This window comes from Mesocricetus auratus, unplaced genomic scaffold, assembly GCF_017639785.1.
Source record: "Mesocricetus auratus isolate SY011 unplaced genomic scaffold, BCM_Maur_2.0 Super-Scaffold_100013, whole genome shotgun sequence".
Lineage (NCBI taxonomy): Eukaryota > Metazoa > Chordata > Mammalia > Rodentia > Cricetidae > Mesocricetus > Mesocricetus auratus.
Window position 1 is genome coordinate 19,025,023 of NW_024429196.1, and position 25,499 is coordinate 19,050,521.

General features: G+C 39.7%; 1 protein-coding gene across 2 annotated transcripts in view; it reads right to left on the reverse strand.

Moving 5' to 3' along the window:
* Slc39a12 (solute carrier family 39 member 12) overlaps positions 1 to 25,499 on the reverse strand; it is an 84,254-nt gene that overhangs the window by 29,394 nt on the left and 29,361 nt on the right. For both annotated transcript variants that reach the window (XR_005880733.1, XM_040755458.1), the window contains exons 7-9: positions 22,959 to 23,128; positions 17,370 to 17,544; positions 10,400 to 10,572 (exon numbers count right to left, since the gene is read on the reverse strand). Coding sequence is in view for 1 of the 2 variants with exons in the window: in XM_040755458.1 (XP_040611392.1) it covers positions 10,400 to 10,572; positions 17,370 to 17,544; positions 22,959 to 23,128 (518 nt within the window). In the remaining variant the exon portion in view is untranslated. The remainder of the gene's footprint in view (positions 1 to 10,399; positions 10,573 to 17,369; positions 17,545 to 22,958; positions 23,129 to 25,499) is intronic.

Genomic DNA, 25,499 nt, shown 5'->3' on the forward strand with positions numbered 1-25,499 from the left:
AGAAATGCAGAGAATCACAAGGGCAGACTTTAAAAACCTCTACTCCAAAACACTGGAAAAATCTAAAAGGAAATTTTCTCAGTACTTGTGACTTACCAAAGTTGAATCAAGATCAGATAAGCAATTTAAATAGACCGATAACCTTTAGTGATATAGAAGCAGTAATCAAAGAACTCCTACTTACTCCACCCCCCCAAAAAAACTAAGGCCAGATGGCTTCAGTACAGAATTGTCCCAGACATTCAAAGAGTTAATGCCAATACTCATTAGATTATCCTACAAAATAGAAACAAGGAATATTGCCAGTGTTTTGGCATAAAACCTCATTTTATAAGGACACAATTACCCTGGTAACCAAACTACTTAAAGACCTAACAGAGACAGAATTACAGACCAATTTCTCTTATGAACATAAATGTGAATATTCTCAATATAATACTTGCAAATTGAATCCAAGAACACCCCAAAAGGATCATCCACCATAATCAACTAAGCTTCATCCCAGAAATGAACAGGTGATTCAACATATGTAAATCAACAATGTAATGCACTATATAAACAAACTGAAAGAAAAAAACACATAGTAATTTCATTAAATAGAGGAAAGGCCTCTGGCAAAATCCCACCCATTCATGATAAAAGATTAGAGATCCAAGGGACATACCTAAAATTATAAAGGGAGTTTACAGCAAACACATAGCTAACATCAAGTTAAATGCACAGAAATTAAAAACAATTCCACTAAAACCAGGCACAATAGAAGGCTGTCCACTCTCTCCCCATACCTATTTAAAATAGTAATTAAGGTGTTAGCTAGAGCAATAAGAAAAAAACAAGAAAACTAAGGAAGATCAATGGGATACAAATTGAAAATGAAGAAGTCAAAGTATCTTTATTTGAAGATGATATGATAGTATATATAAGTGACCCTAAAAATTCAACTGGAAAATTCCTACAGCAATAAACACTTTCAGCGAAGTAGCTTGACACAAAATTAACTCACAAAAATCAATAGCCCTCCTAGGCCTTGGCAATCTCTGGGGTCTTAGGTAGTAGATCAATGTTTACCATGGCATATGGTAACACATGGGAGCCCATTCCACATGGAAGGATGCTCTCTCAGCCTGGACACATTGGGGAGGAACTAGGCCCTGCCCTGGATGAAATGACAGACTCTGGAGATCCCCCATGGAGGGCCTTACCCGCCCTGGGGAATGGTGTGGGGATTGGGTGGGGAGCTGGGGGACTGGTGGGGGGGGCAAGGGTGGATGGGAGGGAGAAGGATCTGGGATTAACATGTGAAGCAAGCTTGTTTCTAATTTAAATTTTAAAAATTATATTAAAAACTCAGTAGCCCTTCTAAATACAAATGACAAATAGACTGAGAAAGAATTCATGGAAATAACACTTTCCACAGTAGCCTCAAATAATACAAGATATATTAAGGTAACTCTAATCAGGCAAATGAAAGATTTGTATAATAAAAACTCTAAGAAATGGAAAAAAATAGGAGGAGATGGAAAGATTTCCCATTCTGGATCAGTAGGATTAACACAGTAAAAATGGCCTTCCTACCAAAAACAATCTGCAGATTCAAAGCAGATTCAAAATTACACCACAATTCTTCATAGATCTTAAAAGGACAATTTTCAGTGTCATATAGAAACACACACACAAGCTAAAACAATCCTGAATAATAAAAGAACTATGGAAGGTATCACCATCCCAGATTTCAAGTAGTACTAGAAAGCAATAGTACTAAGAACAGCACAATATTGGCAAAAATGTCAACAAAATCAAATTGAAGACTCAGACATAAATTCACATACCATTGACACCTGATTTTTGATAAAGACACCAGAAACACACAGTTGAAAAAAGACCAAACCGGAAGACTGCATGTAGAAGAACACAAACAGATCCACACTTAGCACCCTGCACAAAACTCAACTCCAAACCAATCAAACCTCAACATAAGGCTGGATACACTGAACATGAAAGAAGAGAAAGTGGGAAATAATCTTGAACACATTTTAAAGAAAAGGGCTTTCTGAACAGAACCCTGGTAACATATGCACTAAGATCAACAATTAGTTTACCTGAAATGAAAAGTTTCTGCACAGGAAAGGACAGAGTCATTTGAAGTGACAGCCTACAGAATGGAAAATGATTTTTACCAACTACACATTTGACAGAGGGTTAATATCTAAAATATATAAAGAACTCAAAATACTAGATATCAAGAAAACAAATAACCCAATTTAAAAATGGGATACAGATCTAAACAAAGAATTCTCAATAGAAGAAACTCAAATGGCCATCAGGGAAATACAAATCAAAACTGTTCCAAGATTTCATCTTGCACCTGTCAGAATAGCTAAGATCAATAAAATCAGTGATGGCTCCACAGCTGGCAAAGATGTGGAGTAAAGTGAACACTCATCCATTGCTGGTGGGACTGTAAACCTGTACAGCCACTATGGAAATCAAAGAGTTGGTAGCTCAGGAAGGTTGGAATTGTTCTACCCCAATCCAGCTTTGGTATTTTAGAGCAAGGCTCTACCATTATCTACAAACTATTCTGCCTTTGAAAGCTCTTGACCTACTATTGGGCCTTAGTGGAAACTAAATGGGCCACCAAGATATCATGCGACCTGAGCTACCCATCATGAGTTTGGTGTTATCTGACCCATGACATCATAAGGTAGGATGTTCACAGCAGCAACTTCTTTTTAAAAGTAAGTGGTGTATTCATGACTAGGCCCAAGCAGGTCCTAAAAGCATAAGTTACATGAAGTTGCCCAAATATATATGGTTTCTAATACCATTACAGTGCTGTCTGCTATCAGGTAAGTACCTAGTGTTATGGGGTGTTCCCTATGATCTGCTGACTGAGAAAAAGACTAGGGCCTGATTAAGCAAGCACCACCCAGAAATGGACAGCAGCATCATAACAACCCTTTTTTGGAGACAACACCAAAAGACAACAGTAAAGGGAAATCTTCACAGTGGGTAGAACTTCCATTTGCTTGGAAGTAGAAATGGCTGGGTATGCAGTTGTTCACTGAATCATGAGCTGTAGCCAATGGATCGGCTGGATGGTCAGGGACTTGGAAGGAACATGACTGGAAATTTGATAAGAAAGATAACTGGGGAAGAAGTATGTGGTTAGATCTCTCCAAATGGGTGAAGGATGTGAACACACTTGTGTCCCACATAAATGCTCATCCAAAGATGACTTCATCTGAGGAGGAGTTCAATAATCAAGTAGATAGGATATTCTGTGGACAGTCAGTCCCTTTTACCAGTCACTTCTGTCATTACCCAATGGGTCCATGAACAAAGTTGGCCATGGTGGCAAAGATGGAAGTTATGTGTGGACTCAACAACATGATCTTCTACTCACTAAGGCTGACCTGAATACAGCTACTGCTGAGTGCCAGATCTGACAACAGCAGAAACCAACATTGAGCCCCAGATATAGCATTATTCCCAGACAAACCAGTGACATGGTAGCGAGTTGACTATATTGAACCACTTCCTCCATGGAAAGGATAACATTTTGTCCTTACTGGAATAGATGCTTATTCTGGTTATGGACTTGCCTTTCCTTTGCGTAATGCTTCTGCTAAAACCACCATCTGTGGGTTTATAGAAAGCCTTATCCATAATCACAGTATTCCACAAATTTAATCTGGATCTTAAGAAGGGAAGATCTACTGTAAGCCTATGTAAGGACATGGAGGAAGAAAGATTTGCTCTTTGGTTGCTTGCTCTCATCTTGCTAGCAATTCCATTCCTTCACTGGCATTAGATCCTACTTCTTTGTAATTCCACTGTATAGTGAAAACCAGCTGAGACATCCAGCCTTGTGGATTGAGAAACTACTGGATTCTTGACCTTTCTGGTTGCAGCCAGCCATTGTTGAATTAGCTGGATAGCAGCCTGTAAGTCATTCTAATAAATCCTCTCTCTACAGGGAGAGATTTATTCCCTAAGTTCTGTTATTATGGAGAACCCTGACTAACACAACCACTCTCAAGCATAAACCCAAAGGACATTTCATCCTATCACAGAGATACTTGCTCAACCGTGTGCATTGCTGCTCTATTCATAATAGCCAGAAAGTGGAAACAAACTATATGTTCCTCAACAGAAGAATGGATAAAGAAAATGAGGTATATTTACACCATTTATGCAAGGGATTACCATTCAGTCACTTAAGAAAAAACATGAAATTGACTGGTAAATGGATGGAACTAGAAAAAAATCATCCTAAGTGAGGTAACCTAGACAAATACAGAATATATTCACTAAATGTAGATATTAGCTGTCAACTAAAAGATAACCAAGATATAGTGTGTAGAAGCACAGAGATAGGCATGGAGTAAGGGACTGGTTGGGGAAGGGGAGGCAGATAGATCTCTCTAGAAAAGGAAAATAGAATAAATAATTATGGATGGATGTGTGGACTGGATCAAGTTAGGGGGTAAAGGGGTAATAAAGGAGGGAATATATGGAGACACAGCTAATATTAAGGGCCATTTGAGGGGTAGTATGGAAACCTAATACACTAGAAGTTTCCTAAAACATACACATATATCAAGGTGATCTAAATGAAACTGCCAAATAATGGGGGAGACAGAGCCCCAACTGGGCATCTTCTGTCACTAAATGAAACTTCCTGTACAAGAATTGGGCTATACAATTGAGTTGTTGGCCTAAGGGGTTCCATGGGAATCCTCCAACAATCCAGGCTGTTGCCAGGACTATAGGTTGCTCTCCACAAATAAACAGCATGTCCCCAATTGCTGAAGATAGCATCTATATAAATCACTGAACATGGAGAAGACAGCTGGTGTCTATGCAGAGTCTTCACCCCTGTGTTCTAGCATCTTGGGTACAGGGAGATACTCTGAATGCCACCAAAAGAGAAATATAAACACCAAGCTAGCCCCAAACACTTTGGTCTACAATGATGTCCTGCCTTCAAGATATGCTAGGACAACGGTGGCACAAAACTTGTGGGAGTAGCCAACCAACATCTGATTTGACTGAAAGCCCATTCCATGAGCTCGAACCCATACCCAACACTTTCTAGATGACCGAGAATCTGAGAGTAGATAGTCCAGGGACAGGGTAAAACCAAATCCTACTGTTCTGGGGGAAAAAAGGGAGAAAAGGAAAAAGTGGCAATAAAATGACTCCTACTGACATTCTGCTATCCTCATAGATCAGTGCCTTACTCAGCCATCATCAGAGAATCTTCCTCCTGCAGCACACAGGAACAAATACAGGGATCCACAGCCAGACCTTATACAGTGAGGGAACTTGGAGGAACACTCAGCTCTAAATAGGATGTCTCCATCAAATCCCACCCCTCAAGGTTCCGGAAACCCTCTAGAAGAGTGTAAGACCTAGAGGGTATAGAGGACACCTAGAAAACAAAGCCCTCTAAATTATCATGGTTGATGCACATAGGAATTCACAGAGACTGCAGCAACATGCACAGGGTCCACTTGGGTCTGCACCATTTGGGATCCTAGAACTGAAAGGAGAAGTGGACACATGGCCCAACACAGAAGCATCTCCAATTGATAACTACTTGCAAATAAAAACTTAGTTTCCTCCAAGGATGTCTCACTGGGAAAATAAACTACTTTTAAGGGAAGGCTGCATGCCCAGCAAAAAATAACCAACTTAAAATGAACTCAATAGCAGTTTGGGGGTTGCTTGTATTGTAATGTCACCTCTTATATAATTTTATCTTTTTATTTTTATTTTCTTCTCTCTTTTTACCCAACAATATTTTGCATATATATTATTGCTTTCAGTTTAGTGTTTTTAAGGGATTCCTGGGTGTGCAAATGAGTGGGTCTCAGTTTCCTGTGCTTTCCCTTGGCCTCTTTTCCTTCTGTTTGTTTTGTTCATTTCTGTTTTATCTTATTATATTTTATTAGTATCCCAGAGGAAGCCTGTTTGTTTTCTAATGAGAGACAGAAGCAGGGGGTAGATATGGATGGGAGGGGATATAGGGATGATCTGGGAAGACAAGAGGAAAACCATTAACAAGATGTATTATGAGAGAAAAAAACCTATTTTCAATAAAGGGAAGAAATAAAAAACAAAAGAAGTAAGTAACTTTCAATGACTTAAACATCAAATAATAAACCTAGGAGGTGAGCCTGCGGAATGCATGACAACTGAAATCGTACAAATGTCAGTGTACTGTAGGGTATGTGAATACCCCACTACACAGTGTGATCAGTAGCAAAGACAATGTGAACAACAGAAAACAAAGGCAAACGTGAATAGTTTCTGCTCAGGATGAAATGGATGCCAATGCTCTGTTAGCACCTGGCCTCATTTTCACACATTCTGCCTTTAGCTGGTTTCTTTGCAGGTGTTCTCTGTGTGTCGTAATGCTTCAGAAGGTATCAATATGCTTTCTGCATGGGACACATGCAAGGTATGTCCCCATGTCAATGTGTCTCCATGCACTACTGCAATTAAACCTTTAATTCTGTTTTATCCGAATAGAGAAATCTACCTGAAATTCAACACATCACAGAGTGTATGCGGTGTTTGGAATATTCCTTTACACTGTGTGAATATATGTCACTATGATTGGTTTAATGAAAAAGCTAAATGACCAGTAGCTAGGCAGGATTTCCAGGGCAAAGAGAATGCTGGGGGGAAAAAGAGGGAGACATATAAGATGCAGACTGAGCAGGATGGGTCGTATATAGATGAGGTAAACAAGCCTCTTGGAAGTACAGAGATTAATAGAAATGGGTTAATTTAAGTTATAAGAGCTGGCTAAAAAACAAGCCTAAGTTATCTGCTGAGCATTTACAATTAATAGTAAGTCGTCTCAGTGTGGTTATTTGGGAGCCAGCTGGTAGGACAGATCTGACTGCTACGACACAGAGAAACCCACCTACAGTGTGACCAGGATTGTTATCAGTTTTCTGAAGGGCATTGTGAGCTAGCCTTTAGTTAGCTCACTCATCCCATTCACTCAGTCCCTGGCTACCTTTATGACTGCGTGTAAGTAATTATCACCTAGCATATTCCTTTCCCAAAAGATAGCAATTTGTGAAGTAGCTCAGTGATTTGTAGAAGTAGGATGTTTCTGAGTTCCAAATAAAGAAAATAGGAATTATAAATGCATATATATCATAGTCTTGGTGTATATAGCCACCAAATGCAGAATGAAAATACTCAGAAAAAAATAACTAAATTTCTCCTTACTATATTATATTCTAAATACTATAGTATTTAGAAATATTTATTATAATAAATTCACTATTATTAATTAGATTGTATTATATTACAAAAGTAATAATAATAAATAATATATAAGTATTTCATTTCTAAATAATATACTATTTATAAATATATTTCAGTTATTTTACATTGTATCACATATTATGAGTGATTTTTTTTTTGGTTTTTCGAGACAGGGTTTCTCTGTATTGTCTTGGAGGCTGTCCCAGAACTCGCTTTGTAGACCAGGCTGGCCTCGAACTCACAGAGATCCACCTGCCTCTGCCTCCTGAGTGCTGGGATTAAAGGCATGTGCCACCAACGCCCGACTATTATGAGTGATTTAATGATTTTAAGTAATAAGCTATACATAAAATGTATGCAAATTCTATACAATTTTTCACAAAGGGACGTGAGCATGTGTAGGCTTTCATATCCTAAGGAATTCTGGAACCAATCCCCTGTGGATGTACTTACAACTAAAACCAGAATATGGTGTTCTCCTTGTACTAACTTGATTGGTAATAACAATAATATATACCCACCTCATACTCATATAATCAACATTTCATAAAGTGAAGAGCATTATAACATCATACAATTAAATAAAAGAACAACTTGCAACCTCGAGTTAAGACATAGATATTTACGTTGAACAAATTTAGCAACAATAAAAATCAATCAAGCAGTGGTATTTTCTGACTTCTGTAAAGATCATTGAAAATGCAGATAGCGGGGCTGGAGAGATGGCTCAGAGGTTAAGAGCACTGACTGCTCTTCCAGAGGTCCTGAGTTCAATTTCCAGCAACCACATGGTGGCTCACAACCATCCATAATGAGATCTGGTACCCTCTTCTGATATGTAGACATACATGGAGGCAGGATGTTGTATTCATAATAAATAAATAAATCTTTAAAAAAAAAAGGAAAATGCAGATAGCAACCAGGGACCACTGCTTTCTCTAGCTCTCCGTCACACTCTATAATAGATCCTTCTTCCTCTTAACTCTTGTCCTCATCTCTCTTCTCAAGCCAAAACCCTGCCATCAAAGTCACAGACACAAGCTAACCTTTTTGTGCAGATCTGCAGCATTTCCTATGTACCCCGAGTCCAGGCTTGCTCCCCAGCTGTGTACTACTCCTTGGAGGAAACCCAGGCAACCTCCTGCTGTTTCCCAGGATCCCAGGCAACAAACATCTCTGTATCTGCTGCAGTGACCTAGAAAAACGGCTGTGGCCATCGCCTCCAGCCAATATGCGAGTCTTGAAATATTTCCAGAAAATTAGATTATGAGGGAAATTAAAACCAATAGTGGCTTGTTTAATTTCTGCAGTGCTCACGTTTCTGTTTTTTTGGATATCAAATAGTTATTGGACCTCTAAGCAACAGCAGTGATCGCCAGGAAACTGCCAGCAGCTTGTGGGAATTTTTAGCATTTCATACTTCACAGGAGGTGTGGTCATTAGTCCGCTGTCACTATCCCTGTTAAGAACAGACAGACAGCCTCCTCTGCAGGGCCTCCTGTCTCACCCCATTCACATCTCAAGCCTTGGTCCTTTCATTTCCCATAAATGAAGCCTCGGAAGGCTTCAACAGATGGCCAATTTCCTGGTGCTTCTGACTTTTTAAGGAAAGAAATCTAGGGGCTGTCAGGAAAGGACTGGCCTCACAAAAACAAGGACCTGACCTCAGGTCTCTAGCACTCACGTGAAAAGCCGAGTGTGACAGCGTGTGTCTGCAACCCCATGGCAGCTAAGACCGGTGGGTTCCTGGAACTCAGTAGCCAACCAGTGTGACCAAAACTGGTGAGCTCCAGGTTCAGTGAGACACCCTGTCAAAAACAGTGGCACATGCATGCAAACTCACGCATGGACATGCACACACACACACACACACACACACACACACACACACACACACTCACTGCAGAGAGAAAAAGAAGAAAAGAAGAGAAGAGAAAAGAAATCCAAACACTATTATTATGGTGAGGAGGAGAAGTCTACTCTGAGACTCTGAGGGTTCCAACACAAAGACAATGGTGCTAATGATGACAGTATGGCAGAGATTCATGCAGGGCCAAGGAACAAGGGACCCAGAGAACAGCCATCCCAGAACCCATTCCCACCATACTTCTAAAGGGCAAAGACCAGAAATGGCATTGCTGCAACTTCAAGAGAAATGATGCTGTGGAGGGGACCTCCAGATACAACCTGACAGTATTTCAGCTACTTTTGGAGCAGGTATGAGAGCCAGGAGTGAGTTGGAAGAAATGCCACTGCCTCTCTTCCTTCAGCCCTGAATTTCCCCTGCTGCTTCCTCTTGTTAGTATTCAGGCATCTGCACTGACCTGTCCTTGGGGTTCTGACAGGATACGCCCTCAGTTGCAACCACCACCTATGTATATTCACTAAGTTGCCTTTTAAAAAGGCCCTACCCACCTCCCGTCTTGCTCCATTTCCTTTTCTCCTTCTCTCTGTGTCTGCTTCCCCCTTCTCTCTTTTCTCTCTCCCCCTTTCCTTTCTCTTGCTGCTCCCATGCCCAGAAGCCAGTCTCCCCTCTCCCCTTTCCCCCTTTTATGATCCCTTCCCCTAATTAAAAAAAAAACTCTGCTTGAACCCTTTCTCATGGCATCTTTCTCTTGCACACTGCTTTTCTAAAATTACATCACCCCTTGGCAGAAACTAAGCAAAAATTCAATTGACAAGAAAACAGAAGAAACAAACTTTGAGGCAGAACATAAGAGTGGAGAGAAAATAGGTCTGATGCATGAGGATATAAGGAAGCAACTGAGAAAGGCCAGTATCACTCTCATAAGTGTGTGTGTGTGTGTGTGTGTGTGTGTTTGCTGTGACTCTTGCTCCTGAATCTTTCTTAATCCAAACCAATAACCTGACAACCTTTATTTCAAAAACAAGGACAATGGGGATGGCCTCAATGTCTACTTATCCCTCTCTTCTCTCCCATGGGTGCAGAGATGCTCAGGGCAAGAGCATCTCTTTCTTTCCAAGGAAAATATCAGCCATTGTATTTATTCGCTGAGGTTCACACCCAAAACTTTGCATAAATATCTCAGGTTGTTGAAAGGAGAGAAAAACCAGACAGCGCCCATTTGCAGTGGAAGAAGATTACCTGAGGAATGAGATGGAGCAGAGCATCCCCAGAGAGGGTGCCCACAGCCAAGCCCACGAACAGCTGTAAAATAAGACTGTAGTTCTCCTCACAGCTGTGAAAAAGGACCAGCGCCGTCCCAAGCATAGAGCCCAACGTCAGGAATGTCACAGCCACCGTGCTGTAGCCATATTCTAGTCAAAGGAGGTGGAAAAGGCTGTCAGTGCACATTGCTGTCTACTCATGCCTTAGCTAGCAGAAATTCCAAATCTGCTCTCCTACCGTAACAGTTTGTCAGGACATACAATGGTTTCTTCAGTTTTGTATGGGATGAAGGATTATTTTCATTTTTAAGGCTGAGTGAACTGCTGTGATCATCTATGGCTTGCTGTGGTCTAAATGGTTATTTCCATCCCACCCCACCCCCACCCCAATAGCCTTTGGGGGTCCATTAGGTCAGGAGAGCTCTATCCAAGAATATAAAGTAAGTGACTTAGTAAGAAATCTCCAGCAAGGGGAGGCAGTGAGCTGGTTTCATTATATGAACCGGAAAGTAGGATCCCACCACCATCGCCACCACCGCTAAACAGAATCTACCAACGCTTTGATCTTGGGCCTCTCAGCCTCCAGAACTGGGAGAGACACATTTCTGTTGTTCATAAGGCACCCAGATTATTTCACTACAGCAAAGACTAAGCTTTTGCCTGACTGTGGCTTTAAAACTGCCTCCATGTTTCTTTGTTTTGTTTTGTTTTAACATAGTTCTTTATTGATTCTTTGGAAATTTCACCTCATGCCTCCCAATCCCGCTCACCTCCCTGTCCCTCCATATCTGTCCCTCCGTATCTGCCTCTCACCCCTGCAGCATGCTCCCAAATTAATTAAAAACAAAACAAACAAACAAAACCACCTTACTCCTCCATCCTTCCAATCCCTTTTCATTCATCCTAGTGGCACTGGGAGCTTCGGAGTGTCGTGCAGTATACCCTTTTGTCCAATCAGCCCCACCCATAAATGTTCATTGCAATGAGTCATTGATCTAGTTCAAGGCCTCTGGCACACCATCATCACTGGACCCACACTGAAACTCATCTGGGACATTCTGCTGTTGGCTAAGGTCATGGAGATCCTGTGAATGGCTCAGCGGTTAAGAGCACTGGCTATTCTTCCAGAGGTCCTAAGCTCAGCTCCCAACAACTACATGCTGGCTCACAACCATCTGTAATGAGATCGGATTCCCTCTTCCTGCATGAAGGAATTCTTGCAGAGCTACCCCATGTTTTATTTAAAACCACCAAGGCAAGAAAATGCCCAGTTCACCTACCACCCACAGAGAAATGCAGGCTTCCTACCGGCAAATGCAACACCCCTCTAGGGAGACACAAGTACTGATTGTCATCTCATCACTGCAAACACTTCAAAGTCAGGGAAATGGAGAAAGAGCATGGAGCATGATTTCATTGCTGACCCGTGCTTATGAACAAACGGAGCACACACTTCAAGAGAACTTCCTTCTAACAGCTTTCAAAATTACTGGATATGTGAATTAATGATATTTTCAATAGCTAAAAGGAGTGGTTTCTCTGGGTGAAAAATGATCCATCAATATGAACAATTAATAATATAAAATTTTTACAGTCTATATTTTAGGTTCTTATAAGAATTCTCCTAACACGTAAAATTTATTTCATGTATCTAGGTCTCCAAATATTGTTTTAAAAAAATCAGCAAAGTAAGTGTGGCGGTTTGGATTGATTACCAACCTGCAGAACCTTGAATCATTTGGAAGCTAAGTCTCTGAGTGATTTTCTAGCTTAAGTGAATTGTGGTGGCACAAGGAGAAAGTGGGCTGAACTCCCAGCTTTCTGACTTTGTATGTAATGTGATCAGAGCCTCAAACTCCACCATGATGGCCTGTTCCCAGGAACTTTGAGTCAAAGCACACCCTTCCTCCCTTAACTTACTTCTCCTGGGAATTTTCTCACAGCAACTGTAAAAGTAGCCAATACGGTAAAATTTTAAGATTAGTTTTAAAAATTAATATATGAGTATGGAAAAATCAAGGAGGAAACAGAATACTTCAGCTATCAAAATTCTTAAATCTAATTGTAGTTTTAAAAGTTTTATTTTTATTGTTTTTAATTGTACACATATGTGTAAGAAGTACAGTTTACAATGAGCATTAAAGAAACCAGGGTTGTCAATCACACAGACCTATTTAACAAGTGAATGACTCCTAGTCACTTGGAATAACAGACGAAAAGTGGTCAAACAACTTGGCAATTCTTTGCTCTTCTACTAGAGGCCAGCCTCCACCTGAGTTCTCCCAAGTTCCTGGGCATTGTTTAGACCCTAATCCTGCAGGGAAAAGAACACATCCCCAAGAAAGAAGCCTCATGTACTTTGCATCTTCCACAGATGGAATCTATCCTTGTGCTAATCACAGATCCTTCCTCTAGGCCCTAGCCCTGAGCTCTGTTTATGAGCCAATAGAATTCATTCTTATTGTAAAGGTCACAGGCTACAAGTTCCACCATGTTTAAATGTGTAAGAAAATGAAACCAAGAGATCAGTTCCTGGAGGGTCTTGACCCAGTGCCCGAAGAGATGGTACTGTCCTGGGTCTCATCTCCACCTTGTGTGGATCATTCAACTTTGGGGGAGAAAGTGAGGAACCAGGCTGCCTACATTTTAGGCTTAAAACTATCTCATAGTTAAGACAAACTAGGTCCATTCCTCTTTATGATTAAATCTCTGTTTCTCAAGATTGGCTGTGCCCCTCCTAGAACCTTAACTGCAAATGCTTCTGTACTGCCTTATCCAGGAATGGCAATCATGACTTTGTTTCATAAAAGTAATAACCTTAATACAACCCTACCTTAGTTTCAATTACATGTTGTTTTCACTGACTACATGTTGTTGTCACTGACTACATGTGACTGACTGCATGTTGTTGTGACTAACTGCATGTTGTTGTGATTGACTGTATGTTGTTGTGACCACCTTGCAGTCTGTCTTTGTTTCAGGAGGCCGTTGTGACTAACTTGTCATGCTTATGTTCCAGTAACCTTGCCTATTTTACCTGCCGAATCCCCCATTTGGAAACGCCCTACTCCTGTGCTATAAAAACCTTGTCTTCTTCAAATCCAGTGCTGCCCTATCAAATCCCCTGCCTTGGGGGAAAGACCTACCAAATCCCCATCATCTAGGGAGGGGGTCCTCATAAACATAGACAGAGTGGCGTCTATGGAAGCCAAAGGCCTTAGATTCTCTGGAGCCAGAGTTACGAGCAGTTGTAAGTCATTTGACATGACTTTGGGAAAACAAATCAGGGTCCTCTGTAAGAGCTGTGCATTCTCTTTCCTGCCAAGCTATCTCCAACCCCTTGATTGTAGTCTCAAAAAAACCAAACTCTCTCTTAAAATCCATTGTAATAGAAGAATGTTGGGGGAGGAAATCATGAGGCCCCATTCCTAGCTGAAGAGCTATTGGTGGGGGTGGTTGGGTTTTTTTCAGGGGTGTAGCTGTTGGTAGGTCTCCCATACTCAGCTGGATGCCTCTACACTCATTAGCATGTGGGCAGCACTAATTGGACTCCCTGGTTTGTTTTTGTTGTTTTAAAGAAGAGAACAGGAAGTTGGGAGAACTGTTGGGGACTCAGAGTAGTGGGAGAGGAGAACTACAGGAAGCCATAAGAGGAGAACTAGAGGAAGCCATAATCAAGGTACATTTTACAGATATATGAAATTATTATAGGACAAATTATAAATATTTTCCAGAACTTAATGTTCCTTTCCTATTAAAATTGTTTTTTTCTAGAAAGTTCACCCTTCACATCAGATCATATTAATAATGCAAGGGGGGCACACAGCAATAAGCTTGAGATTTTAAGGGGTGCTTTGTTGATTCCCGGTTCTCACTTTACCAGGATAAAGAGAGTTGGTCAGAAATTGTCAGTCCTCAATCTTCTCACCTCTTCTGCTACCTCTTCATTGAGGAGCCTCTCCATAGTGGTCTAGGAGACAATAAAGAGCTGGTATTCTCAGCTTGGAAATAGAAAAACTTAGCTGCTTCATAGCTCTGTGAATATAATGAGCACTGTGGAATTATACAAACAAAATTAAAGGAGCTGGGAGCACAGGCCAAGAGGTACAGCTTGTGCTTAGCACTCACGGGGCTCTGGCTTCCTTCCTCTGTATCTAAAGAAAGGAGTGGAGATAAACTTTATGATGTGCATATTTTGCAACAACTAATTTTAATAACGTTAAGGACAGCTGGGGTGGTTATATACCTACACAGCTGTTTTATTTAATTCTAATTTATTAAGAACACAAGGATTCCCTTGTTATTAAAACATCTTGGAAGATTTCATAGCCCATCCATCCATTCCCAGCTGGGCATTATTCATGAATGCTGTTGTTCTCACCTAAATATATAAAGTTAATAGCATTTCAACATGGACAAATTCGGAGTTTTTAATAGTACCTACAAGAGACCATAAAATGTCAAAAACTCATAGGTCACGTTAGAGTCTGGATGTGCCTCACATCCTATCTGCCTTTGTCCTGTGATACTGCAGGGAAATGGATATTTCCCTAACTTCAGAGCTTTTAAAGTCTCTTTACATTCTCAGTGAGTTAGATTTTACCTTCTTTCTTGTGATGGGACAGCCTGGAAATCATAAAATCGCAGACATGTTGTGAAAGGACTGCTCCCCTCAGCCCCAGGCAGAGCATTATGCCATCTTGACTGGTGTCTGATAATTTAACAATAGGTTCTGTCTCAACATTTCCCATCATGACAGAACTTGAACTTGGCCTTGCCTAAGCAGCTCCTTAAAGCAGGTCTGAAATTTGATCTGAACATGGTCATATGTTTCCTTCCTAGAAATGAAGTTGAAGGCAGCACTCAAGGCTTGAGTTACAACCCATAGAACTCTGTTTCCTTACTAATGTCTCCCTGTGTGTCTCCCACTTTTATGCAACATTTAATTACATTGCTCTAATTAAAGCCTCCATTAATTACATAATGCCATATTTTAATCACAAACAGAGATGTCTACTAAGGCAGGTTCTTTGCTGTATATTATTAATGGGTTATTTCTAAAGATTTCCCTAGAAGAGTCTAGGAATTCATAAAAAGGAGGATAAACCATTCACTTTTTTTTCGTAGATCTTATGTTCAAACAGCTTTTCTATAAGGGACTTGGATACTCCAGGTACCATACCAGGTGTTGGGAGTATGAACATGCCCACAGGTGCTCAGAGGTACCACACCTCTGTCCTCAGCACTTGTGAGCGTCAATGAGCATACATGTTGAGTTTCTGGGATCCTCATTTTAATGAAGTCTCATTCCTCCCAGTAGCCATGAAGTTTTAGGTATTTAGACATAACATTCTTTTCTTCACAGTAAACCTTCAAATGAGCTACTAACTGCTCAAGAATCCATTGTAGACAAGTAGCTGGATAATTCAATTTTTAAATGGTAGGCATTGCAGTCTATCAGAGAGACCAAGTATACAGCTCCGACTATGTGTATTCATATATGCTCATATGTACCATATATATGGTCATATTAATGGCAGTGCTTGAAGGTTTATATTTTCTCTATGTCGTGGCTATTCTTGGTCACAATTTTGGGGAGACAGAGGTCATAAGAATGTAGAGCTTCAATGTACTGCACACATTTTTGAACACTTTATCTAATTTGAGCCTTGTGGGTTTCCTATGAAGTCAATGAGTTACTGATATTATCTCAGTGGGATCTAGGGGAATGAGATCATTGATCCCCGAACTTTCTAGAACCACTAGGCATTCATAGAAGGCTGTCATCTCCCTGGATAAGGCACCTCCAACACAGACACGCTCATGTACCTTCATTCACCCCAACATGCCTTCACGTTTCACATGTTGTAGGATGTGCAGATTGCTGAAAGCACTGTACAGTATCACCTACTTCCCGAAGAGCCAGCCCCGAGAAGTGCAAACAGAAATTGCTTAAGATCACACAGTCCCTGAGAATGAAGGATGTATCTCAGTATCTCAGGTATACATTTATGATTCTAATACTGACATGTTTTCTCTTTCATCCTGTCATTCATTTCTCAGCTATGAAGGAGTGTGAACTATGGAAGGGTTTTGTTTTCTGCTTTGTTTTTTGCTTGTGTGTGTGTGTGTATGTGTGTGTGTGTGTGTGTGTACATTTATGAATGTGGAGACTAGAATCAACATGGTGCCTTCCTCAATTGCTCTGTAATTTTTTTAAACCAGGGTCTCTCACTGAACCTAGAATCTACCAGTCTGCCTATATTGCAAGCCCCTGGGTTCCTCATGTCTCTACTTCACCAGAATTGAGATTATAGGCACATGCCACTACACTCAGCTTTTTTCCTTGGGTGCTAGGAACCCAGTTTAGGTCCCAGTGCTTGGTTCATAAGCGCTTGACTGATTCATCTTTCTTCAGACGCCAGAGGAATCATAGAATTTTAAGTTGCTTCATGATTTAGTCAAATATGAAGGCCAGAATCAATTTACATGAATTATAAGCAAAATATTTAATATCTTTGAAAATCATTTCATATGTTGGGACATAGTCATAATCCCCGACAGCATTTGGGGAAACAAAGCAGGAGGGTCACAAGTTGAAGGCCCACCTGCAACACAAAGAAAACCCCTGTCTCAAAAGTAACATTAGAAATTCACTGAAAAGCACCAGAGCAAACAGAAATATCTAGAACTGATTTGCTCAGGCTTGACTTCCAATGTCATCATCTTAGCAAGTGTGTAATTCTTAACCTGTCACCTAGCATATACATATCTGTGTTTCTATATCCATACAATGGGAATGACAGCAACCATCCCTCCTCACTATATGAAGGACTACACAAGCTGATAAACGTATAGTACTTACGGCCGCTCCTACACAGTGAGCATTCTACACTTCCTACTAGTACTGCATGCGTTGTGCACATGGTTGCAGAGCCCAGACTTACTCTCCAGAGTGGTGGGTGAAGGCTTTGCTTGCTGGTCCTTAGGCATTTGGCAAGAGCAGCTGAGTAGTTGCTGGATGATCCCTGGACTTAGCTGCTTGAAGTCCTCCTTAGAAATGGATGGACTACTATGGTTCTGTAGAAATATCTCCACCAGCTGCCTAGCAGAGAAGCAAGCCTGTATGAAGAAAACAGAGTTACAAACCCCAGCCTTCCGTCAGTTACAACAGCAACACAAGGAGCCAGAACTACACAGGACTACAACAGCTGCATGGTGACATTATCATGAGTTTCCTTGCTACCTTTGTATTGTTAACCCTTTGTTATTTTCCAAGGTCTATTTAAAAATCTGTAGTACTCTGTTTTATTCAGAGTATCATTTCATATTCCTGGCATATGTCTTTTCTCTTTCTGGTAACTACAGACTGATATGCAACATGTTGCATAGTGTTCTAACCATAGTAAGGTGACCTACTTCTCTGGAAAAAAAAAGCAGAAATATTTATTTTTAACTGACTTTACCTGGTTTTGTCTACAATTTTATGTTTTTTTCTTGTTACATAGGCATGCTTGGACAAAACTCCTAAAATATATGCAACTTGCCTTTAAAACCTGCCATAAGGTATTTTTTTATCTTAAAAGTAAAACTAGGATTGTATGAGTCAAAATCGCAACTTTAAAAGTTTTGTATGTGTGCGTGTGTGTTGTACATGTGTGTGAGCTCAAATGTGTGGACACCTGTACATTTGGGGATGCATATGCATGCTGTGTGCATGCCTACATGCAGACCTGAGGCTGACACTAGGTATTTCCTCTATCACTCTCCACCTTTAGTACTGAGTCAGGGTCTCTAAACCATGAGCTCCCCATTTCAGCTGGGTTAGCTGGACAGTTTGACCAGGGCATCCCTCATCTCCAACTCCCAAACATTGCAAGTGGGTTACTATGCCCACCAGCCTTTAACATGGGTATCTGAGCTCCAGTCCTCAGACTTGTGGGATAAGTACTTTACACACTGATACATCTTCTCAGGCCCTAAGTGTTTCAATGGGAATGGGATATACTTTTGAAATGAATGACTTTTATTGAAATAAGAACCCAGTGCCTTTGTGAACTTTAATTACAATCAGTACAGTATTTTTAGAAAAAAAAAACAATGATTTACAAGGCTGGCCTGATTTGCTATGGTGTAGGATGTAAGAATTTTTCAGTAAAGATATGTTAATCAAGAGATAATGATGAAACCCTTAGTGTTTTTCTCCCCATATTAAAATCTTTGGTGGTGACTTTGTGGGTAAGGAAGTTTTATTCTGGCCACAAAATGTTTTGGTTTCATGGAAGAGAAAACCAAGACTATAATGGAATGAGGCAAAAATATGAACAGACACATACAAAAAGAAAATCTAATGTGCAAAGGAAAAGTCAAAACTGAAACTGAAAAATTTGAACCAAAGATGCATATACATGTCTGCCCTGCACGTGAAGAACCAAAGATGCACACACATGCCTGCCCTGCATGCTAAAAACCAAAGATGCACACACATGCCTGCCCTGCATGTTAAGTATCTTCTTCTTTTTGTTTCCGTGTGTGTGTGTGTCTATTTCTTTTCACAGTATCATCCATTTAAGTGTCCACTCTAAGGTGACCTTTTAGTAAAGAACATGGAAAACACAGTAAAAAAAAATGATGCATGATGAACAGCACCTTGGGAAACTGTGAGAGAGACTCCAGGAAAAAAGACAGAGGGCCTTTTACTTCAGGTGCATTTTGTTCCCTGGATTGTTCTTAGATGTGATTTCATGCCTCCTGTGACAAGTATTTGCATTCAATTTATAAAACATGTTTGTTCTTGCTGGATGTCATAGTACAGCTATAGAACCCAATTTGGTCAGTGTTCCCTGAATCTGGATATGGCCTTCTGCCTTGCATTCATGCTTTCCCAGATATAATCTATAGTACATGCCAGACAATTGTGTTTAAATTGGTCTGTCCAGAGAAAGGGCTGCTCTGTTAATATTTAGCATATGCTTATTGGAGTCCATGTACATGTTTTTCTGATCATGCTTTTCTAAACTCAAACAACTTCCTTTGAATCATTGCTTTCTTTGTTACATTCATGTATTCAGTAAACTGAAACTGAAGTAAAATTGTCTGTAGCATTAGACTGCAGTCTGCCCCATTCTTTAAGGTCTTCAGATGCTAGGTCTCACAGACATATATACTTAGGTTTTTGGAAGTTGACAAGTTGACCCGAATCAGGAACCTGAATGAACAGCTAAGAGAGGACTCAAGAACCTCTAAAGAAGGAGGTAAACATGGATTAATATGTGGTTAAAAGTGGGAAAACCAGCACCATATATTGAGTTGATCATGTCTTGAAAAAGAGTGGTGCTGCAATGTCTGAAGACCAGATGCAAGAATGCTGGAATTTAATAGTAGGACACAATCCTTGGTTTCCTGAAAAAGGACACGCTGGATCCCAAAATATGGTATCAAATTAAAGAAAATATAGTGAAAGCCCATAGACAAGGAGAACATATTTTGGTACAATTCTGTGTAAGATGGCCATTGTACACATTGTAATACAAATGATAAATGCTAACGAGCCAAAGGATTTAGAAAAGGCTATGACAGCACCTAGCCTGAATGATGACTGTCCCATGGATAAGTACATGGAATTCCCTTTCCGTTCCCTTAGTATTCCACAGCTTATATGTTCTAGCCCCTTCCTCAAACCACAGAACACCACCAGTTATGGCAACATAGCATACAAATGCCTGGGAAGAGTGACAAAACACTCAGGTGATGTCCCACGACTCTCCAAACTCTCTCATTCTATGTGAGAATGTCAACAGTAATGATCAATAGCTTTGATGACCTCTTGTAAGGGGATACATCTAGTTTTATGAAGATGACAGCTGTTCTGGTAGGGAAACAGTGCTGTGTGACACTGAAGTAGCCTTTTAAAAAATAATTTATTATTTTTATTTTATGTGCATTGGTGTTTTGCCTGCACGTAACCCATGTGTAAGGCTGTGAGATCTTGGAGTTGTGAGCTGCCATGTGGGTGCTGGGAATTGAACCCGGATCCTCTGTAAGAACAGTCAGTGCCCTTTAATTGCTGAGCCATCTCTCCAGCCCTGAAATAGCTTTTAAGGGTATCTTATTTATTTCTATTGCTGTGAAGAGACTGTTGATCATGTCAACTCATAAAAGGAAAACATTTAATTGGGGCTTGCTTACAGGTTCAGAGGTTTAGAAGTATGGTGGCACACAGACAGACATGGTGCTAGAGAGGAAACTGAGAATTCTACATCCAGATCCAAAGGCAGAAGGAAGAGAGAGTGTCACTGGGCTTAGCTTGAACATTTGAAACCCTGGGATACACTCCCTCCAGCAAGGCCACACATCCTAATAGTGCCACCCCCCATGGGTCTATGGAGGTCATTTTCATTCAAACCACCAAAGAGGGGATGTGAGAAGATTAACTTGGAGGTAATACGTGTCACCTTTGGCTAGATACCATACGTAAGGTTTGAAAAAGTGAAGTCTGATGGATACATTTTATACCTAGCAGAGGTGATAGAAAACAAGAAGAGATGGTGGTGATTGAATTCAAGGCCTCACATGTTTTAAGCAGGTAATCTGTTGTTAAGGGACATCTCCAACCTAGAAAATGACATTTTCAAAGACATAATAGCAAGACTATGTGCTATGCCACAATAATGCATTCATTATCTGTGGGCACAACATCCAGCATTGTTAGGAAAATCTAAGTACTCTTTCTGCTATAAAATACAAGTCATGGGACCAGCCAAGTAGCTCAGTGAATAAAGGTTCTTGCCATCAGGACTGAAGTTCTAAATTCAGTCAATTTCTGAGACCCACACAATGGAAAGGGAACGTGAATCCTTCACGTTGTCCTCTGACTTCAAATATGTATGTGTGTATACAGATCATGTTCTATGAGATTGCTGCTTATTAAAATATAAATAACAAAATAATTAACTTACTTGAATAGCATTTCCTAAACAGTAGTAGAATAAAAAACCAAGAATACACTATCAACCAAGGTATATACACACCCTGTTTCTGCAAACTTAAGCAATTACTAGCTCTGTGGTTTATCATAAAGATGAAATAATACAAATATAGCCTTACATAAAAAGTTTCCATATGAATTAAATAACATAATCCCATGCCCATACATAATAAATCATCAGCAAGTGTGAGCCATTACCATGAAACATTAACTTCTGAACATTGTAATGAACTAGGCAGAAAATGATTCTACCATAGAAGTTTGAATAATGCTGGGCTTCTTGAGTTTAAAGAAATTTGGTTCCTAATGGGCTTCTCAAGACTCAAGGGTGATACAATGAAATGTGCCTTAAAAATGCATCTACTCACAAGCTGACCATGGCATGTCCCCACAAACAGCAGCAAAGCCTTTGATCCCAGTTATTAGGGAGGCAGGGGCAGGAGCTTTAAAAGTGCAAGGCCGGCTGGGCATTGGTGGTGCATGCCTTTAACAGCAACACCTTTAATCCCAGCACTCAGGAGGCAGAGGCAGGTGGTCTCTGTGAGTTCGAGGCCAGCCTGGTCTACAGAGTGAGTTCCAGGCCAGGCTCCAAAACAATACAGAAAAACCCTGTCTCAAAAAACCAAAAAAAGAAAAAAAAGGGGGGGGGGCAAGGCCTTGAACTAGATAGAGTATTCAGACCAGACCTGGGAAATTATTGAAACTCTGCCTCGAGATAAAAATTAGGGGTTGGGAAGATGGTCCAAGAGGTTAAATAATTGCCACGTAGGTGTGAGAAGAGGGGTTTGGATCTGCAGAACCCACATAAAATCTGAGCACCTGTGGCAGCTTACCTGTACTCTCAGTGTACTGCAGGAACAGATGGGTTCCTCAAATCAAACGGGTTTGCTAGTCTAACAGAACCAGTGCGTTATGGACTCAAATGAAAGACCTTGCCTCAATATATAAGGTGGCAATCAGTCAGGAAAACTCCACCTCCCCCTCAGGCCTCTACACAGATGGGTACACAAGTGCACACATATGCCAAGAAAAAAAATAAAAATATAAAAGGCCTAAGGATGTAGTTCAAAGATACTATATTTACCTAGCCCTAGGTTCAAAAGGACCAATCTATTATTATACAAGTATGTTTCTATTAATCAAAGCACCAGGGAATCTCTTCATAATATATCTTAAATTTAGACTGTCTGCTTATCATTGTTTTTACTTAAATCCTCCACTGCTTTGTAGGATTCTTAAGGGTTAAGCCTGTCTTCATCCAATGTGGCATTCTTCATGCCAAGGTACTACCAGCCCATATTAAATGCTTAGCGTATCTTTTATAAATTGATTATTCATATATTTAATATTGACCTAAGAGCAACCCTAAATATTTTGGTTCAACTTCTATGTCTGCAGAAATCCACTTACAGAAAAAGAAAACCATAAACCTACCACAGAGATAGGACACTTTGAAAAAATGATTATTATCTTCATAAGATTTTTATGATTCTCATAAAACTACCAACTTCCTTCAGCAATACAGAATGATAACAAAAAATGAAAATACCTGATCCCAGGAAACAGAATGGTCATTGGACTCTTTCTCCATTGTTATAGATGTCTTAGGGTCTCCCCGACTATGTATTGTCGCATTTTGTTTCCTTTGGTATCGATGGAGGGGATCCTTTTTGGCACAGGCCCTTCTGGTAGAGAGTATGTTGAGGAGTTGGTCTAGTTCTAGAAATTTCATATAAAATCTGGTGTCACATGGAATAGACAGGTCACATTTAGAGGAGTCACAATTTCCATGGCTACAGCTCAGACTTTTTACCAGATAAACTTGGTTCTACTGAAAATGGTTATAATGGAGCAAAGCTGAAGAGTATTTGTACTTTGTTAGGCAGCTTATTCCTTCAAAAGACCTTGGTTAAACTTGTATGATGGACAAGTCTTCCCAGAATAATCCTATATTTTTATATGCTAGAAATAATAAAAGTGAGCAGCCAATGGACATATATTTCATTGAGACATACATTGTATTTGCTATAAAAATATAATGAAGGGGAGGGAGAAATGGCTCAGGGATAAAGGCATTTGCTGCCAAGCCTGATGGTTCAATTTGATTCCTGAGACCCACGTGGTAGAAGGAGAGAACCAAGTCTAGAAAGATTTCCTCTGACCTTCATTTATGAACTGTGGCACACTTGTGTGTGCACACAAATACACACAAACATATCCATGCATTTGCATGTACATACGTATAAAATAACCTCAATGTAATAAAAATTCAAATTAAAAAATGTAAAATAGAAACTGGCCAATCTTCGGGAAATTTACTTCCTGAAGGCACTTTACATCCTCAGTGGACGGTATATTTCTCTAATGTATATAAATCAGTCAAAACACTTTCACTTAGATGTAGACGCAGAACAAAGAAAACAAGTGAAATTAAGCCAAGGTTAGAGAGGTTCACTACATTCTAATCTTTTAAGTTGTGCTCTTGATGGCACACATATATTGGAGTTTGGTTCCCTCAATTCATTTCTGTGCTATTTAAATACAGAGAATGATTAAATAAAATAACCAGTTTATATGGCATTACTCTTCTTCTTACCTGTGGATAAAATGCCTTTGTAATTTTTCTAAACAGTATAATCAATTATATAAAATTTACCAAGTAATTTTATCCTAGATAACCAATTTTCACAACAAAACAGTGTTATGAGCTTTCCAGAAAACTGAAAAAGAGTGACCTATGTTAAGGAAAAATAGAAAACAATGTATGCATCTCTAGATATATATTTTTTGATGTTAGATTTAGCCTCAAAGTCCTCAAGGGAGTTAGCAAAAGTATGTTTAAGGAACTAAAGAAAATAATATTTAAATAATTAAAGTGAAGCATAGCAACAAATCATATAAAATAAATTTTCAATAAGAATATAAATGTTACATAAAGTTCTGAATAGATACTGTGTAGTTTTAAGATAAAGTTGGAAAATAATCAAAAAAGCACTCAACAATATATGTGAGGTAGCAGAAGGTAAAAATCACTGATCATTTAGATTGGGTAACAGAAATACTTCTTCCTGAAAAATAGAGAAAGAAAGAACTGGAATAAATTTCAGAGACTCAGAAAACAACAGTTATTATCAACAGACATGTATTGGCAGCCACAGAAAGAGAGGACAAAGGATAAGGGGATAAAACTGATGAAAATAATGGCCAAGAAATTCCCAAGTGTTATAAAAGTCTTCATTGACAATGCTCAGGAAGCTTATTAAACACCAAGCAACTTAAATAAGTGAGCATCCATATTCAGACACATTATAGTCAAAGTGATGAACATCAGAGAAAAAATCTGTCAAAGCAACAGGCTGCCCCACATATATGAACCACTTTAGCTTGTTGTTTTGCAAGATTTTGTCTCTGAACAATGAAGGACCCACAAAAAAATAGTTGGATGATGAATTCAAAGAACTGAAAGAAACAGTTGTCAATCAATGGTTTTATACCCAGCAAAACCACCCCTCAAAATGAATTACAAGAAAAAAAAAAAAACAAAGCAAAATCCTGGAAAACAGTAAATGAGAGAATTATTTGCTAGTAGTCATATATGATGAGAAACATTGAATTATATTCTTTTTATAAAATATGAGTTTTATTTGTGTGTGTGTGTGTGTGTGTATACGTGTGTACAAACGTATGTGTGTCTAAGTATGTGTATATGTACACAATTGCCTATAGTGGCCAGAAAATGGTATTGGGCTGCCTGGAGCTGGATTTTCAGGCGAGTTGCAAGCCTCCTGATTTGGATGCTGGGATCAGAATTCCAGTCTTCTGAAAGAGTGGCAAAACCTATTTACCACTCAGTCATCTTGACTACCCCAGATGAAATTCTTCAGGCTGAAAAGAAATGACTCAAACTTCCCTTTAGGAAACTAAATGACAGAGAGCAGAGGGGAGATCATAATGATAGGATTAGACCATCATTTTCTAAACTTCAAATAACTGATTTAGATAATCATCAGAAACTAATAAACCTCATACAAAAGAGATGCAAATACTCCAAAATCTTCTGATAGAAGTCACCAACCATAAAATCATGTTC